At 35.1% G+C, this 19,664-nt stretch overlaps 1 protein-coding gene across 1 annotated transcript; it reads right to left on the bottom strand.

Annotated features, from left to right (window-relative positions):
• Positions 1-775: 775 nt before the first annotated feature.
• Positions 776-19,425, bottom strand: LOC123712771 (ubiquitin conjugation factor E4 B). Its single transcript, XM_045666018.1, has 19 exons — positions 19,245-19,425; positions 18,478-19,092; positions 18,192-18,315; positions 17,105-17,676; positions 16,646-16,894; positions 16,134-16,377; positions 12,019-12,195; positions 11,275-11,395; positions 10,418-10,549; positions 9,227-9,439; positions 8,446-8,788; positions 8,089-8,184; positions 7,493-7,611; positions 5,216-5,354; positions 4,545-4,658; positions 3,769-3,889; positions 2,874-2,980; positions 2,101-2,194; positions 776-1,812 (listed from the first exon to the last, which is right to left on the bottom strand). The coding sequence occupies exons 1-19, from the start codon at positions 19,266-19,268 to the stop codon at positions 1,757-1,759; spliced, it is 3,660 nt and encodes a 1,219-aa protein (XP_045521974.1). The 5' UTR covers positions 19,269-19,425; the 3' UTR covers positions 776-1,756.
• Positions 19,426-19,664: the final 239 nt, after the last annotated feature.

The raw sequence follows: 19,664 nt of genomic DNA, 5'->3' as shown, positions 1-19,664 counted from the left end.
TATTTTAGTTGTGATGATATTTGATATTACGTATTTACATAATTATGAAAAATACTTCTTGCAGAAGATTAGGACTATTATCAAATAAAAATAAGATCCATGAATAATGTCTCAATCCGCCTGTTTCCAATTTGTGGAGTCAACATATTTGGCCATAAATCTCTTTCAAAAGAAACTTATTATCGAATAATACTTTAGAAAACAATATCGAAATCGCTGATATAATAACATTTAATAATAATATTTACATTTTATAATCTTTTTGACGCTTCTGTGTACCACGATAATCTCGCGTATATAAGGCATGTGTGACGTGTCTCCGTTTTCGCCTTCAGGCTGGCATGCGACTTTAAATTTACATACAATGCCTACATTCCAAAACGCAACCAAAGTCAAAATATAGTAAATTTAATAATTACAAATTGATAGGAAAATCTGTTCGAATCATAGCAGAGACAAAACAAAAGATGAATTAAAATGGCGTCTATTTGTATTGTGATTGGTCAACTTCTAGTCAAATGCCTGACGTTACGTCACGATCCTTCTTTCCGTTTGACCAACGACAATCAAACGCCGCCCGCCATATTGTTTTTAAGTGTTTACAGAATAATGTGTGCAATTTTGACTTGTGATATAATACTCCCAGGGGCCATATACGCGAATTTCTTGCGATTTACGTTTAAAAGAAAACTATACTTGGGTAAGTCTGTAAATAAAGAGAAAGTACTGTGCAATTGTCAATTTGGTAGATTATTTAAATAATTTTTGAACATAAATACAGTATAACATATCAAAATATTTTGGTATTATCGTCGAAAACAAAAATGTTGCGAAGTACATCGCTCAGCCTTTCTCTTTCTCTACGCTTGGGATTTTTTGAGGAAGGCGATTTATTGAATGCATACTTTGCTTACACCACACATACTTTTGGTATGGCCGTGGTTAACGTTACAGTAAATTTAGCTCAGGACTACAAGTTCGAATTCTGAGATTATACTGAACTCAATTGTATTGATGTAAGTTTGGTGTAAGCAAAGTATATGAGTTCCAATATCATGGCCCATAACAAATAAAAACACAACAAATTTAATGTTTTTTGTTAAGTGCAGTTTCACTTAAATTTTTTTAAGTGTAAGCACTTACGGCGTAATACAGTATATATAGTACAATAATTTTATTTGATTTTATTTATGGGCCATGATATTGAACGAAAAATACAACAAATTTCGTTCCAGATTCTATTAAAAAAAATTGTCCCACACTGCATCATACTGAGTGACAAGATACGCGATTTTTTTTATCAGTTTTTGGGATATCATATATATTTTGCACAGAAAATAAATAGGTATTCGGAAAAGTTTAAAAAAAATCGAGCGAAATTCATTCAAAAACTTGCCACAGTCCGTCAAACTTGCGTATACAACGTGCACGCAATTTAGAAAGAGATAGTGTCTATACATCTCGCTCGCACGTCCAAAACAAGAACAGTAATATACAATAAAAAAAAGTCCTTTAGTTCTAACGAGATGGACCCATACGCCATATACAGTAAACTACTTTAAATTAATTTCAACAAGAACATATGACAGGTCTATTTAATGACGAGCGTGCGACAGAGACAACACTATATAAAGGATGTTATCTCTTTCAAATGGCCGAGCAATACTCGTCAAGAAATGTTTAAATCACATTGGACAATGTCCTAAGTCTTTACACGATAAAACATTATGTACATCAGACTTTGTATTAGCAATATCTACGAAGATTTCTTCTCGCGTTGCCATTGAATTATTCTCTCTTTGAGTTCCGAAGCTGTAACAAAAGATTACGATTGAGCCTTTTTGATTATTAAAAGCTTCCGTACCCAATTAAAATTTATTCTTTTTGTCTATATAACAGCGGGCAACGGGCAACGGGCAGGATATTAAATAATACTGCCCATGGATATTGCCAGAAGGGTCACAAGTGCGTTGCTTTTCTCGAAAGACCTTAAGGCTTATTGGTTCGGAAATACTTCAGTGGGCAGCTGGTTCCTCAAAAAAACGCTCAGTTGTAGGGCGGGCCTCAACGAATAGATAAAATATTAAATATGAGCAATACCTGGACGTAGCTGGTCCTCACTAAGAGGCTGTCGGTTGAAGGGATCGGTCGCACTATTCAACAAATGCCGCAAGATCACAGATCTATCCATGACCTGAAAAATAATTTAAAATATCCAATTTTAATTGACGCAATTTACCATGATTATAATTCAGCCTGTATCTTACGATCTCTCAATGGCGTTAAACACATTATTATAAAAAGATGTTAAATAAACAACCAAAATATCAAGGTTTTAGGTTAGGTTAGGTTAACAAGGAGAAGGAATTTCAACAATTTGACAATTTGAAAAAATTGTGACTTTCGTTTGTATCAAAGATTATAGAGAATTGTCACTCAAAACTAGTCTTTATGACTAGTGTAAACTTGATGTAACGTCGAACGTAACGTTTAGTTTTTCTTTCATACACTCTACATAGCATTACGCACTTTCGATAACGACAACAATTGCGCAATAAAGTACGTTCTTTCGTCGCTTTATAACCCTAGCCCGCAATAAATTCGACGTATCTAAAAAAAATCGTTATTTTAACAAATTGGTTTAGTGATTGCTTGACTGTTGTTGACCATAACTTATAAGTTGGAGTCATGTATTATGTAAACGATTTTCATCTCTCCATTTAACGACAACTCTCTATAACGCCATAAAAAATAGAGTCCCTTCAGTGTCGTTATATAGTTTATTCTGTATTTAAATAATCTCTATCTAGCTATTATATTTTTTTAAATTGTGGGAGGTAGAGGTAGTATAGGATTAAAAATAATTTATTAACCTTGCCCGAAGGTAGGAAGACTGGATCTGTCATCAGAGTATCCATAAGGGGATCTCTGAACTCTTCAGGCGCGTCTGCGAATTCTTCGCTCTTTTGCTGGTTTGATACTGAAATGATTGGAAATTGTGTTATTATACACACGGCTTTAAAATCAGAGGTAAAATCTGGGATATGGTGGTGAGCATCGCCTCGTGTGTACGCAAATCGTACCCTAATTTTATTATCTACCCTAACTCAAGAATTGTTTGGGGTGAGCTTACGATTTCATCCCCACCACCACTATCCCGATATCGCCGGATAGGGTCAGGTGTGGACGCTTTATGCTAATCATGGAATGACACCCACCTAGGTACAATATCAAGCGTACTCGTCACAAAAATTTAGGTTGAAATACTAGAAACTTTCTGGGCGTAGAAAAAATATTGAACGACATTACGTAACCGAGCACCTTCATAAAAATTACGTTAAAAAATATATTGTTTCGAACAAAAATAAAGGACCAAGTTTAATTATTGAGAAATTCCTATTACTTCAGTAGTTTTGACTTTGACAATGCCTATATATGACGAATGATAGTAAAATTAAGCTTTTTTATTGTAATGGCAGACGTGCGAAAAATTGCACTTTGATATATAACCATCACTTGTTACCTCTATTTAAATATCATCTACTATAAAATAAGATGTTTCCTTATAAAATTGGTTTGTTTTTTACGTATAAATTTTCAACTGTACTTTCATTTTTTATTTTTTTAAATCGAAAGACCAATGAAACTTTTTACAAAATATTCATAGATAATAACATGCGTGTGTGTGTTCGGCATGATCTAGTGACATATACTGAGTTTTGTTTATTTTATATATAGTCTATAAAACAAATAATAAAAAGGACTTACTAGCGATCTGGTATGCGTTGTCGGCTAGAGTTTTAAACCTCTCGATTTCAGTGGACGTTTTGATGCAGGACTTGGCTAACCTCACAGCCGCCTCTTCGAATAACTCCTTGCGGAAAGAACGCTGAAAATCATTTTGAAACTGTTAAATCTCTGGAGTCACACGTGAACAGCAGAAGAAGATACATATTACGGGACATTGGAGAGAGTACTTTCAACTTCTTTTTTCAACAATTTGAGGTCGTATCTTCGAGGGAAAACCTTCAACGGGAGTCGATGCCACAGTTCGCAAAAAAATGCCTATTGTACTCTTCATATACAAATTTAATTTATTTTTATAACGATTATTACGAGCTATGTACAATAGTGCTTTTATGTATTTTTTATTTTAAGTTATAAATAACTCCTATTAATTAATAAATAGTCATTAATAATCTTGGGAAAATATTAATCGCCTCAGAAATAACTCGCTTCGAATATTAATTTACCTCATATTGAAGATTTTTTTTTAATTCTTCACTTCACGAGTGTAGTTGACATTGTTTTAAAGGTCAACTTCACGGGTAACACGTTTGACGTGCCACGTGGCTTTTAACATAAAGTATTTATTAGTTCCTGCATTTAAATTAATAACTGCACTAGAGAACTCGAGACAGTTTTTCGATACTGAGACTATAATCAAATTGTGTCAAAAACTGTTCTAATATTTGGGAATGAAAGAAATAATTCAACATTCTGTATGTATACATAAAAGTGTTAATATATATAAAATGCTATACCTCGTCCGCAGCAAGTGCGGCGTGGAACTGCGGTGAGTCGAGATGCAAATAGATATCCACTAGCTGACTTAGCAGCCTCCGTGGCTCCCAGCCGTACTTCTCGGGACGACGTACCTGGAAAAAAAAAACAAACTTAAAAAAATTCCGGCTCGAAGGACCAATGACTGGAAAATTATCGTAGTATAACAATGAGAGTAATAAGATGCCTCCTACCAATTAGAAACCGGAAATTGTTAGGCAAAGTTACTTGTCCTTGGAGACTATAGAAATATACTGAATTTATATTATTTAACTGAAAAAAAAACGTACAAATATGCCAATAGTTAGCTTATACAGTTTCGTATTAGATTACAAAACACATTAGTTAATATATTATATTTATTTCACGTAGTATCAATTTTTTGATCGTTGGAGAACGGCACATAAACACTAAATCTCATTTTTATCAACATCAGGCTAATCAGATGTCCTTAAAACACTTTTTTTGTCTCTGTTTATCAAGCGCAAACATACAATAGTAAAAAAAACAAAAGTACTTCAGTTTAAATTGTCTTGTTAGACTGTTTCTGTAATGAAATGTGTTGATTTCTATACAAAGCACGAAGTTTTTATAAGCGCGTTCCTATAGACATTAATAATAAGAAGATAACAACTCAGACAGTCTAAATTACCTTCAGATTATTGCATTTAGGTCCGCAGAGTTGCTGAAGGTTGAAGTTGAGCATCGTGGCGAGCCGCTCAACCAACTCAGCACGAAGGAACGGTTCCTTGATCTCCACAGTTAAATATTCTAACATGTCCACTGTCTCCCTATAAATTGACAATCATATTAAAGTTAGCATTATCAGTGTTAAGGTAGAATTTCTAAAAATGGTTCTACTTTAATTATTTAAAATTTTCTGTGGAAAAATGATATTTAATATATTTATCGTAGTTCTGTCTATCTGCCTCTGTTTGAAAAAATCGTTTCGGTATGTTAATGTACACTTATCAGCGTCTGCGAAAAATAATTCTTGTATATACACATTTACTTCCAGTTCTTAAATCAAGAAGGTGGACGAGCAGAACTGGCAATAAATCCATCACATTCACCTTTATCAGCAAGGTGTGGTTAATATAAATGCAAAAAACTTGCAATACTATGGGAACAACACGCAAACATGTTGTATCAAGGTGAATCAAGGCAGTAAATAATTAATAGCCGTATACGACAAGTATCGCCCGTTCACGAGTACGTAAACCGTCATCAAGATCAATAATTTTGTAAATATAGGTTGTACGAGCCAAGGCTGTACATTTTGCTCACTCAGGCTTTCTTAGAATTATAAGCGTGATGATCCTTATGTACGTGCCAAGGTTCGCACTTTTTGCTCATTTACAATCTTGACAAATTCCTATGTTTGTACGTGCCATGGATGTACATATCGATCACTTATAAGCGTGACGATTTCCCAAATCGTCGGAGTTACGTCCCGAGAGTATAGCCCGGCGCAGGCACTCTCTTCTACATACAGTTATTCGTTCATAGCGATTAACTAAATCATGGGAGTTACACCCCGAGAGCATAGCCAGACGTAGGCACTCTCTTCTACATTCGTTCATAGCGAACTAAATCATGGGAGTTACACCCCGAGAGCATAGCCAGACGTAGGCACTCTCTTCTACATTCGTTCATAGCGAACTAAATCATGGGAGTTACACCTCGAGAGCATAGCCAGACGTAGGCACTCTCTTCTACATTCGTTCATAGCGAACTAAATCATGGGAGTTACACCTCGAGAGCATAGCCAGACGTAGGCACTCTCTTCTACATTCGTTCATAGCGAACTAAATCATGGGAGTTACACCTCGAGAGCATAGCCAGACGTAGGCACTCTCTTCTACATTCGTTCATAGCGAACTAAATCATGGGAGTTACACCTCGAGAGCATAGCCAGACGTAGGCACTCTCTTCTACATTCGTTCATAGCGAACTAAATCATGGGAGTTACACCTCGAGAGCATAGCCAGACGTAGGCACTCTCTTCTACATTCGTTCATAGCGAACTAAATCATGGGAGTTACACCTCGAGAGCATAGCCAGACGTAGGCACTCTCTTCTACATTCGTTCATAGCGAACTAAATCATGGGAGTTACACCTCGAGAGCATAGCCAGACGTAGGCACTCTCTTCTACATTCGTTCATAGCGAACTAAATCATGGGAGTTACACCTCGAGAGCATAGCCAGACGTAGGCACTCTCTTCTACATTCGTTCATAGCGAACTAAATCATGGGAGTTACACCTCGAGAGCATAGCCAGACGTAGGCACTCTCTTCTACATTCGTTCATAGCGAACTAAATCATGGGAGTTACACCTCGAGAGCATAGCCAGACGTAGGCACTCTCTTCTACATTCGTTCATAGCGAACTAAATCATGGGAGTTACACCCCGAGAGCATAGCCAGACGTAGGCACTCTCTTCTACATTCGTTCATAGCGAACTAAATCATGGGAGTTACACCTCGAGAGCATAGCCAGACGTAGGCACTCTCTTCTACATTCGTTCATAGCGAACTAAATCATGGGAGTTACACCTCGAGAGCATAGCCAGACGTAGGCACTCTCTTCTACATTCGTTCATAGCGAACTAAATCATGGGAGTTACACCTCGAGAGCATAGCCAGACGTAGGCACTCTCTTTGACTGTTAAATTGTATTCATTCGGTACATAGCAATTAGCACGTCATTATTTCGCTCATATTCTATTGTAACACGCGAGTGGTAAATATAGAGTAAATCAATAAATCTCTGATTATTTGAAGCATCCCGTTGACCCAGGAACCGTACGTTTTGGTCCTTCGAGCCATCCAGAATCGTACATTTTGGTACCAAAATGACCAAAATAGAATAGAGTCGAATTTAACAAATCCAGAACAACGGTGTAGAGTATGTTAATACTTCTTACCTAGCTAGAGTAAGGTATGAGCGACATTGTCTTTCGTCCTGCGCAAGCGCACGCGTCCGCGATTCGCTTCCCGTTCCAGACGTCTCCGCATCTTGTGCTTCGTGTATACGTTTCAAGTACTATAAATAAAGAAGCAATTTAATGCAGTTTACTGTTGAACTGGCTCCCAGTCAGTGGCGTAACATTATGCAGGGCTGGCAAAATGCCACGGGCCACCGACTCAAGAGGCAGCGAGCTCAATTTTTTTTATTTTATTTCAATGTATACAGGTTTCCTCCTTCACCGAAAAGCTAATAGATGATAAATGCATTGAGATATTATGTTCTATGGAGGAATGCAATACGCATTGGGGCTACAGACCATTGCCTCTCGCCTTAGAGAGGAGTTATTATTGTGGTATTAGTGGGACATATACAACGTGTAATTGAGTACGTTAAAAAGCCACGGGACACAGATGCTATAGTTATGCTAGGTCTTTCAAGCAGATATGATCTCCAGGCATTTTACGGCCGTCTCTTATTATATATAATGTTACTAATATCTCTGACAAAACAGAATAATGATTAGAACTGTAAAATTAAAAAAAAAATACGTACCGTTAAGCATTCGTCTAATAAGAATGTTGTATCGTTCATAAGCATATTGATAAACTTCACAAATTGACGACCCGAGCGTGATTCCTTCACTATGGCCTGAAAAATAAAGTTTCCATAAAGTATCATTGTGGCGGTTTCCAGTCATTGATCCTTCGAGCCGGAAACACTATTCCAAGTTTATATATATAATATGTATGTAACGAAAAATTAAATACAAACAATTATCACGTAGGGTGTAGAGTATATAGGTTTTTTTTACATTTATGTATTGTATACATTCGTATATCGTGTTTAAGTTATTATGAAGTATTTTTTTTACGTCCCAATTGTTCTAATCCACACAATTATGATACTTACTTGTTTATGAATCGGCCGCTCCCACATGCCCTTTAAAATAATGCTGATATGGAATCGTATCGTGAACTTATCGTAGAACTCCGTACTCTGGCCCGTCGTTTCAATGTCCGTGTAAAACTTCATCAACGCACTCGGCAGGGCCGTTTGGGACATTGGGTGATCCATGAATTTTTCGTAGACATTCTTCAACTTCATTGGTAACGATAGATTTATCACGAACAGCACTTCCACTATTTTGGCGACGAGATACGGATTTTTTATAAGATGAGAATTGCAGATGGCGCTCAAGAGCCAGGTTACGATCGGGTCCTCTATGTAATATGCCACGATTTGTGGGACGTATCTGTTGATGAAAAATTATCATTTAACCGGGAAAAATTATTTAAATAATAAAAAAAATAAAACTGGACAAATTTGCCATTATATAAAACAAAAACTGCCCGAATATTTCATACTGTACTCCTATCTTTCAGTGTTCTAATAATGTCGTGAAAAACTGGCAATTAATCTCCAACTGTTTTGTTTCACAAGGATATGCTCCATTACGTTTACGTATACTGTAAGATCGACAATGACAAATATGTGTACGAAACTTGACTCAAACGTTTAGCGTTTCATACTTAAGATGAACATGAATAAATAATAAAGTAGTAGATCTACTTCGATTTTATTTTAAGTCGGTTGAAAACAAATTGTAGAGATATATAGAAAATTACCTAACACGTCTGTATATTAAAAAATATTTTTTTATCAAAGCTGATTTAACCAGACATATACTCACTGAACGGCAAATAGCATGAACTCCGCGACATCTTCCACGTACCACTCGGGCGTGGCTTTAAAGGCGTGCGCAGGCGACGAAAATGGCGCGTCCGGTGCATCGCGAGCTGCATCCAATTGCTTCACGAGCAACGCACAAACGGACGAATAGAATTGGACCCCACGACGCATTAGTTCCGGGTCTAAAAGCGCTGTTTCAGCGCACTGTTTTGACCTGAAATTATTCGGACATTACTAAAAAGTATAAATTCATTTAAAAATCTAATATGAATCAGAAATACAAAAGTAGACTTTCTATACAAATTATGTGTTTTGTTTATTAAGCCTTTTTGGAACTGTTGTTTGTGGTTCACTCAATTTAAGGGAACGAGTGTTATGCAGCCAATAAGCAAACGATACAAACACCTTGTAGTAAGGAAAAAAATTAATGCGAATTGAAGATGATTTTGAAAGTTATCATTCGTTATAATACATATAGGCTACTGCTACGAAGTTATTTTGCCGGAAATGGAAATCACCTACGCTAGAATATACGCCGTGTGCGCCACCAACGTGTATTAAAATGAAAAAAAAAAAAATCTTTAAAAATCTTCTAGAAAATTTAACAGAAAAAATCCAGCGCAACATAAAAATACATAACTGCAATAGTTATGGGAACATTTTAATAAACTATGTGTTACATCAGTTGACAAATAACCAAATAGTTATCGGTACAACTCTCGCCCGTAACAACTTCTATAACGTAACGTTTATAGTGTACTAGCTGACCCGGCAAACGTCGTTTTGCCATGTATATTATTTCCAGGAGACATTTTTTATTGTTCAATTAAAATAACCTATATACTATAATAAAAATAGGGGTTGATCATAGAGGGGTGACAATTAAGGGTTGTATAATTGTCTAAAATAAAAATATTTTATTTTGGGATGGACACCCCTTATCCCTTAGGGGTTTGAAAGATACATAGTAGCCGATACTCAGACAAGTATTGGATTGAGAGAAGTTCTTAAGGATAAAATCATAATTTATTTAAGTAAAAATGAAATGCAATATATGTTGCTATACTCAAAACTCGAGTCTGGATCAATATATATAGATGTTACTCGTCATAGGAAAGATAATATTTTTTTAAATATTACTCAATCGATTTCTTACCTATAAAATTGGTTAAATATTAAATAAATATATTACCTATGCAGTCTTTTTATCTGCCTTTTCCATCGACGAAGTAATTCCCTATTCCGCACTGCCGTGAAACTGTTCCGCCATTGTGGTTCCGCGGCCATTAATTCTTCGATCACCTTTTGTAGGTCACGGAATGCGCTGTAATACATAAAAATCCCAAATTTATGATCGCTTATAACATTTCCTAAATGTGTCCTGTGAACATAAAAACAAATTTTCAACCGGATTAAAGCTATTTGTATTATTATAAACGTATAATTATTTTAAATTTAAATTTTTCCAACGTTTCGTGGTCACGGTAGCTGAAGGCAAAAGGTGTTGAATGTCAAAAGTATCACAGCTGTAGAGAAAGTTGTGTTATCTGTATTTATTTCCCTAGAGTTGATATCAACTGACCAAAGACAATACTATATAAAAACATCTTCGGCGGCTGATTTTAATACAAATGAATCACCGCGGTTGATTTGACCAGGCGAACTCTTCATTTCCATTTTCTCTAAACAAAAATAATACGGTGGATCAACGGTTATCCGCCCCCCCCCCTCTAATCCTAAAATTATTATTGAATATTTTTTGTTAATCTTTGCTAATGCATGATTGAACAAGCATTCATAACTTTAATTTTTTCTTTTACCTCTCTATTGTGTTGTTTTATTAACTAAATTTGGCATACATAATGAAGTATGATTTGTACTTCATACATATAAAAAAAATCGAACTATCGGTCTTAGGCAGTACTCTATAATGCGACAAATTCGATAGTCCAACATTGCCCTGCAAAATGTTTGTCGGATTTCCGGATCTCAATTGTAATAACATTAATTTAACGTTTTAACTTAAGTTTGAATAATAATATTGCTTACCGGATTCTTCTCTGATGCGTGTGTAGGGCGGGTATGAGAGCGACATGATGCATGTGAAGTGTGAGGAACCAACAAATCGTCTGGAATTTTGCTTCAGGCCAGGAATGGCTTGGGTCATTATCTGTAAGGTTTTAATTGTGAACATATAGAAACAATATTCCAAAACACAAAGTTGTTAGTTAATCTTTTGACATTGTTAAAAATCCTATACATTTAGACAGACACCCTAATTATTGTTTCTATTTATATCAGCTTTAAAATTGTATGTACACTACAGTGCTTTTATACACAAGTTAGGAAGTAATTTCTGCATTAAAACACTATTTATTTATTTCATGTAAGAACAAAACACGATAATTAAACTCATAAAGGACTGTTAAACATTACGTTTATTTATTCACAAAAAATACCTACAACTTTACAGTAAACTACGATAATAAACGAAACAAGTCGATATTAGTTAAAAACATAGATAAAATAAAACAATAGTTTAGTAAAAAAGTTTTCGACAAACATTAAATAAAATACAATTTTAAGATAATATTTTTGGCAAAACGTCGATCGATAGTACGTAAATGTGTTTAAGTTTGTTTCAACAAAACAATTTTTAAGAACTGTCTACTATGCTATATGTAGATTCGTCGTTGTCTTTCTCTAAAACAATATTTATAAATAGAATATAGCGACTACAGTTCCAATCTTTATAGCAGGTAAAGATTGTTTATATAGATAACAAATACTCACTAAGTGCATCCAGCCAGTCCTGTGCCTCCTGATTGGTGAAGAACAACCTCGTCTCATCACGTATATTTAGCCATGTGCCTGGTTGAAAGGTGTATAGCGGATACACTCTCTCCTCTAACTTGATCCGAACGGAGAGCAATTGAAGTACCGAACACACGTTCAACATGAAACCGTCGCCTAAAATTATTTTATATCTAATATATAAAATGCTCGTGTCACTGTTCATTGTGTAAAACAAAAAACTTGGCGATTAAAAAGAGTGGCGAAGATTTTATTGCCAGTTCTTCTCGAACGTTCTACGCCCTTGCAAACTGATAGTAAATGTAAAATTAGAAGCATTTAGCATGTATTTCTTTATTAACGTTCATAAGTGTACATTATGTTACCTAAATGAATAAATGATATTGTTTTTTTCATTAGAAAAGGCAAGTAAGTGATTCTGTAGACACGCGCGTTGATTTCGTTTTGCTTTGTCTAAGGAATACCTGTTTTCTCACGATGTTTTGATATGTTATATGTATGTACGACATATAAAAATACCTAGGCCAATAGCCAACACTGTTCTAAATGTCTATGGTGAGACTTAAATAGTCATTTTGTTACGTTTATTTGTTTTGAGTAAAGATTAAATTCCTATATTCATCTCTTCCTGTAAAATTACTATGATGATGAGAAATCAGGGCTCCAGTTGTGGTGTAATGATTATTGCCTATCAATAAAAATACTAGTAGATTTTACAAGATTAGACATAACATTTATTACAAACGAAACACACCAAATAATCATAATCAATCACAATTTTTTTAAAGGAACAAAGTACATTTTAACTGTGTAATGTGTGTGTTGTGGTTGTAACTGGCCTTGGATCAACATTATGGAGCAGACGTGTTCCACAGCGCTGAATCTTGTACAATCTTAGCGATAGAAAGTCCTACTGGAAGGTTTTTTGGTAATTTCCCTTCACTACGCCCTTGAAGTAATTAATTTAGAACTGCGTAACTTGTTTATTGACATTGGCGAGAAAGAGAGGCAGAGTTTTATGGGACAGGAGGCAAAGGCCTTTCAGGTACGTTCATTCCTTTCTTACTGTTATAACTATAAAGTTCCTCATTCATGCCACTTCTCGTTCGTTCTACGGCCGTAATTTCAGTAATTAATGAAGATCATTTAAACATTATTGACATCTTACAAACATTTTTACGTTTGTATGATTATATCTAAAGATGTAAACAGATTACGTTCAATTTTATTTTCGTTAACAATACATCTATAAATTCATTGTAATGTTTACGATCTGAAACTGCGCAATACTAAAAAAATATGTATATATTTCAGTCACCGTGTCTAAAATTGATTGAACTATTTTAATATAGTTATAAATATCTTGAGGTTACGCGGTGCACACTTTGTCTTAACGTTTATTATATCACAATTAAAGATACCTACATAATAATAATTTCCCAACATCGAAACTTTCACGATTTAAGCCTGCATGGTCAGCAGTACGTAAACGTTAGCCTGACCGATTTGTGACATGCTAAAAATACTGTAATCGTTCAAGCGATGTTTAATTAGGGTCACGGTCGTTAGAACTTTGTATTGTCTCAATGACGCAGTATTGATGCGTTAACAATATTTTATAACGAGTTAAAAAAATGCTTCCTATCCAGTAGCCGAGATTAATAAATAACCAACTCCAGTAGTTTCATACTTGTATAAAAATAAATCAATGGCGCTATAACCTTTTAGGTCTGGGCCTCAGATTTCTGTATCTGTTTCATGATCATTTGTTAATCTAATAGGCAAGTAGGTGATCAGCCTTCTGTGCCTGACACACGCCGTCGACTTTCGCCGGAAACCGGCTTGCCTTAGACCCACCGCCGGTTTAATCGCGATGTTTTCCTTCACCGTTCGAGCTAATGTTAAATGCGCACATAGAAAGAAAATCAATTGGTGCACAGCCGGGGATCGAACCTGCGACCTCAGGGATGAGAGTCGCACGCTGAAGCCACTAGGCCAACAGTGCTCATACATGTATACATTTATAAAGATCTACGCAACAAATGGTTAAACCATTACAGTAAAATATCCTAAATATTAAGTATAGATTTGTTAGGCCCGAGTTCTACAACGTAAACCTAGTTTCAATAGCTTACAAGCCAATTATTCTGTATGAAGTTTGGCCTAACTTACAAGACGAGATGACTGAATATGGGCCGCTTAAACCTACAACTATGTTTAATTTATTAACTTGTTATATTATTGTTTTTGTTGTAAACTAGTTCACTACTCCTTCACCGTGACTAAACCTCAGCTTTGTCTCAACTAAAGAATACTGACGTGTGTCAAAATAACATGACAAACATATATATATAAACTAGTTCATTACTCCTTCACCGTGACTCACCCTAAGCTTTGTCTCATCTAGAGAATACTTACGAGTGTCAAAATAACATGACACATGAATTCTACTTAGAGCAGTTATAAACCCCCCCGTTGTTTTTTAATAATCGGGACTTAACCACTTGTCTAACATATATATATATAGTTTAAATACGAAAATAATTGTATTTACAAAATTGACAATATAATATTGGATAAACGCCAATATATCACAGACGAGGTGAGCGACATTGCGTTGTAAATCTATTTAAACGCAATACGATAGTAAAACGCAGTTTATTAAAGTAATCAATGTCAAGCGAGTAACTTTTTAAACGGAAAAAATCCACCAAGTGGAAGTCTTTCCACCAACTTTGATTTTGTTCCCCTTGAAGCAAAGACTCTTGGGCCGTGGGGTTAATAAACATTGAAGTTGGCAACTGGTAGGTAGTACCAGTGAGACCAGAACTGGTGCTTTCCTCGCTAAACGAAGGATCGCAATGCAGCGCCGAAATGCTGCCAACGGAATCATACTTTTTAAATTTATTTTCTTTATATATTTATCAATTTTTTAATTATTATTACTACTATGTAGGTCAAGAATATTGTTAATACTTTTAAAATATGAAAATTATTTCAAGCTATCAAGTGACTAGAGATACGATACAGTTAGTTAACTAGTTTAACTAAACCGTTTTAAACAGTACTATTTATTTTTATACGTTACTACTTTTTGTTTACTTTATGATAAAATGTTTAGTGAAAACGGAGCAATGTAACCGTTTTGTTTGTTTGTTGTGTAATTTTTTTAAAGCACCGACTTCATCCAGGAGTATCTAGGGCAATGATTGAAACATAATACGCTAGTCGATTACAAAACTATGAAAAAACTCTTAACCCCCCCCCCCCCATGAAACGCACCGTAACGTTGTCTTTACCCAATAGTAAAATGTTTCGTGACCACCCCCACTGACTCTTTATTCCAACAACTTACCATTAGGTGGTGTAAAGTACTGGAAAGTCGAAAATAATATTGTCAATAACGCGTAATTCAATCGTAACGTCTTACAAGAGGACCCCCCCCCAAATTCGTTACGTAATTCTTGAACGCTCCCTTTTACAATGGAAAATTATAATTGAAAAATGTATGTTAATTAAAACGTCTATTAGTTGCTAATCTATGTAAGTCACGTAAATTATATAACTATAACTATTTGCGTTAACATTATTTTAATGAAAAAAAACTGGATTAGTTTCCTTACAGTTTTGAAGTACTAGTTACTTCGACACGCACAGACAACAAAGATATTTAAATAATATTATAGTATAAAGCTGTTTTTTTATATATATATTTAGTCGAAATTAATATTTTTGTATTTGATTTATCAAGGAAGGCTATATAACACGCTATGACCTTTATATATTAATAGCTCTGAACTTGAATGTATACTAAGGTTGAAAACATCACCCGTTTTATGTTTTCCGTCAACACATATAAAATATATATTACTACACTGTATTTTTAGACATTTCTATAGACAAGTCTACTGACTGTGGTTCATGACTTGATAGTTTGCTTATATTTATTCTGGTTAATTTACTCCTAATAGAAAATATTTGTGAATTGTTCTTTTCTTTAATAAGTTTCTAATAGTAAACATAAAAACATTTATGTGTGACAGGATGCAAAGGTAATCCGAAATTCAGCTGAGATATTTTTTTCAATAACTTACCAGCCAGCGATCTCTCATCCGTCAGCAACCGCGCTCTTCTCTCATTCCTCTGCAGCAAAGCCGCAAAGTACATCAGGAATGGTTCTCTTGCTTCCGGGCATAAAAGGATATTATGGCATATGCTGTGCAATGTGCTTCGACTGGCTTCAACTTCTCTCTGTAGCGCAAATGCTAGGCTTTGATCAGTTCCAGATGCAAACATTCGTTCAGCGAAAAGAGGGTTCTCTTCAGCGAACAATGACATCTGGGAATGGGTAAATTATATAACAGTGGAGGTAATTTTTTTTGGAAAATCAACACCAGAGTGGCAGTTGGAAATACGTCGTTACGTCTGTATTTTATTATCGCACCACTTATGAGGGGAATTGCCTCCCGAGATATATTGGAAGTTACAAAAGGTACGTTTACGTTCTAGAAGGACGGTGCTAGAATGAAGGCTCCTAGACATAATAAAATAAATTTTGAAGAGTGTTAAATATATTTGATAAGATGCTATACTTTAAATTACTCACAGCAAAGAAAGGTCCAAGGAAGCTGACTCTTGCAATTTCCCGTCCTGGTGCAGTCGTGACTGACTCTGGACATAGACTGGGTAGACGGGCTATGAGCGCACAGATCGGTCTAGCAGAATGTCTAGGTCCATCCCTGAGTTCGCACAGGGACCGGAGCGCCCTTATGGCCGCGCTCTCACCCCGACTTACAAGAGGTGACACACGTCGACGCATCTCTTCACGTATACCCATTAGTAATGGCACAAATACCTTAAATTAATAACTTGTTAAAACCAATTGCAATTCCTTTTTCTATTAAATACCTAAACATAAACCAATTGTGATAAGAGTCACTCGTGGATGCTTACTGAGTAATATCTGTATAGATCATTATAACTGTAGAGGCAGAATCGCAGTTTATTGAGAGATAACATTCTAAAATTAATACAAGGAAAGTTTATAATAAACAAGAAGACATACCTCATCGAGAGCTTCTTGATCCTCATATGTGTTTAATAGTATTTCAGGAATGAGACCAGTTGGCGTATTTCCAGTCATAAGATATGGAAGAAGTGGTGACTTTCTACTTTTTTGCAACTCAAATTTCCTTCTCAACACTAAGACTAAGTGATCGACTATTAAAGATTGCATACTTAAAATCAAATCACTCAACGGCGGCACTGAACTTTTTTTTGGGTTATCTCTTTCATAAACATTAACATTGTAGTAGAATTTTAATAAATAGCTCACAGCTAATGCTTGATTAGTAATGTCTTTTGGTAAAGGTAGAAGTGGTGATGGACATTCACCCTCTTCAGTATCCATATCTAAATTATTTGGGTCTTTTGCAAAGAGATCATCAACACACTCTTCACTCAATTCTTTCATTGATTGCTTCATAAGGAGTACAACTAGTGCTTTGTGGTTTAACGGGTCTGATCCATCAACTATTTGCAACATTACATCCATTAAAGCTTCTGATGCTAATTCATCTATAGATAGCTTAGGATTATCAAGTAATGCTGCGGCTACAGATGGTACAAAAATTCCCCCTGCAAAGAAAGGAAAATAAAATATCTTCTACTACTACAAAAGTAGTTAAAAATGTCTTCTTGATACTAAATACTGTATGTTACTCATACTTACTTGTTTAAATGCAAAGATACAAAAAACTTATTGTTTGAGCTAAACTAACAATAGTAAAAAAAATGATTGTTGATTCTTTTTACAATGCATTTAACAACAGAGGGAAACTAGTGTATAAGCAACTATATGATTCAACTAACAATTGGTTTCCAAGAAATAAACAACATTACAAATGAATCACTGTATATCATTGCAAGATAAAGCTTATTTTAGAAAGTAGGTTACTTACATAACCATAGCCAACAATACTCTACAATTAAGTAATTAAACTTAAATTACCATAAAAATATAATTAACCCCAATAATTAAAAAATCCCATAACATACCCATAATACTACTTTTTTTCATCAACCCCTGTCCCTTGACAAATATGTTTCTTTGTCTAACAATGAAAATAAAAAGAAATCTTAATAAATCATACCAGAACTCTCTTCAGACCAGGTAACTTGTAACATTTTGCCTACAATAATTCGTAACTGTTCTTCTGTCAGCTCAGTAAATTTCACTGTATGAGATGGTGATTGAAGAGTATCATTTTCTTCTACCTATAAAAAAAATATTATGTACAATACTTTAGAATATAAGGTTTTCGAGAAAATATATATATCATTTATGGTTTATTAAAAATTACCAAATAATTGAAGTTACATCATTGTAATTAGATTTTAATATTGATAACTTTTAATTTAATACACTGGTTAAATTACCTCCATTGGCTCTTGTTGATTTTCTGACTGCGAATTTCTTTCTGAAACATCATCTACTTCCATTGATAAAGAGCGTCTAGAGCAGCTTGGAGAAGCATTGTTTGTCCTTGGCCTGACAGGTGGTGGTTCAACAAATTGGGGTGGAGATATTGACCTAGAAGTACTGTCTTCTCTAATGGAGACTCCTTCAGATCCACTTACAGTAGACTGTGGTAATGCCGCCACTCTAACAGATCCACAGCTTAATAAAGTGTCATCACCCATTGAATCAAAGCTGTTGTATTGTCTTGTTTGAGATAAATCTGTCATTTTGGTATCAGGCATCTCATCTAATAAGTTATTATCTGTCTTTTCGGTAACTATTAAACCATCTGCTGATATTTTTGTTTGATCTGATACTTCATTTTTATTCTCAGAATAATTTTGTCCTGTATTTGTGTCTGGTGTATTTTCTGTAGAACTTCTTGGCAACGATGTGGGTGATAGACGTGTCGATTGTGTATTTAAGACATCTGATGGAACAGAGGCACTAGGTGTGACTGGAGGGCTTATAGGAGCTGGTGAGGGACCTGTTCCTCCAAGAGCTGCTAGCCTTGCTAACCGTCGTCTTCTAATCTGTAAGCCATAAAACGTGAGCTAGAGGCACGTGTTCGTGGTATAATACTTACGCTAGCGTACAACAACACAACACCAACGCTTTGTTTTGTTACGAAATTAGATCGACCATACGCACATTAAATGCAATGTTCACAAAGACAGAAACTTACCTCCTCTTGACTTAATTCACTCATTTCTGCAAATTTAATAAACCTATTAAAGGAAAGTCTTAAATTAAATCGTTAACCACAATTTACTGGTGAAACGCTGTTCATATATAAAATCAAAGAATGGAATAAGAAACACTACGTCAAACAGTCAGTCACCTTTGTGGCTCAGCTGAGAGACAATTCTGATTTGACGTTTGTTGTTAAAAAGATGACGAGAAAGTATTGAAAATACACGCGTCATCGTCGTTTTTGAACGAATCTAGTGAGAATATTGTCTTAGTATGCATCATTGTTATCAAAAATGTAGAGGGTAATGGCTAATAAACATTATAAAAAATCTTAAAACATAAAGTTTCATAGAGGTCTTTGTAAAATTGTATTATTGAGGTAAAAGCAAGTTTATTATAAAATTTGATATTT

The sequence above is a fragment of the Pieris brassicae genome, chromosome 8, assembly GCF_905147105.1.
Source record: "Pieris brassicae chromosome 8, ilPieBrab1.1, whole genome shotgun sequence".
NCBI lineage: Eukaryota > Metazoa > Arthropoda > Insecta > Lepidoptera > Pieridae > Pieris > Pieris brassicae.
The sequence above is the reverse complement of the archived record's forward strand: the minus strand, read 5'-3'. Positions and strand labels throughout refer to the sequence as shown.

Coding starts and splice junctions, on each gene's coding strand:
- LOC123712771 (XM_045666018.1), bottom strand. CDS start 19,268: ATGAGTGAATTAAGTCAAGAGGAG. Junction 11,396..12,018: donor GGACTGGCTGGATGCACTTA/GTGAGTATTTGT, acceptor AAAACCTTACAG/ATAATGACCCAAGCCATTCC. Junction 2,195..2,873: donor TCTTCCTACCTTCGGGCAAG/GTTAATAAATTA, acceptor ATTATTTTTCAG/GTCATGGATAGATCTGTGAT.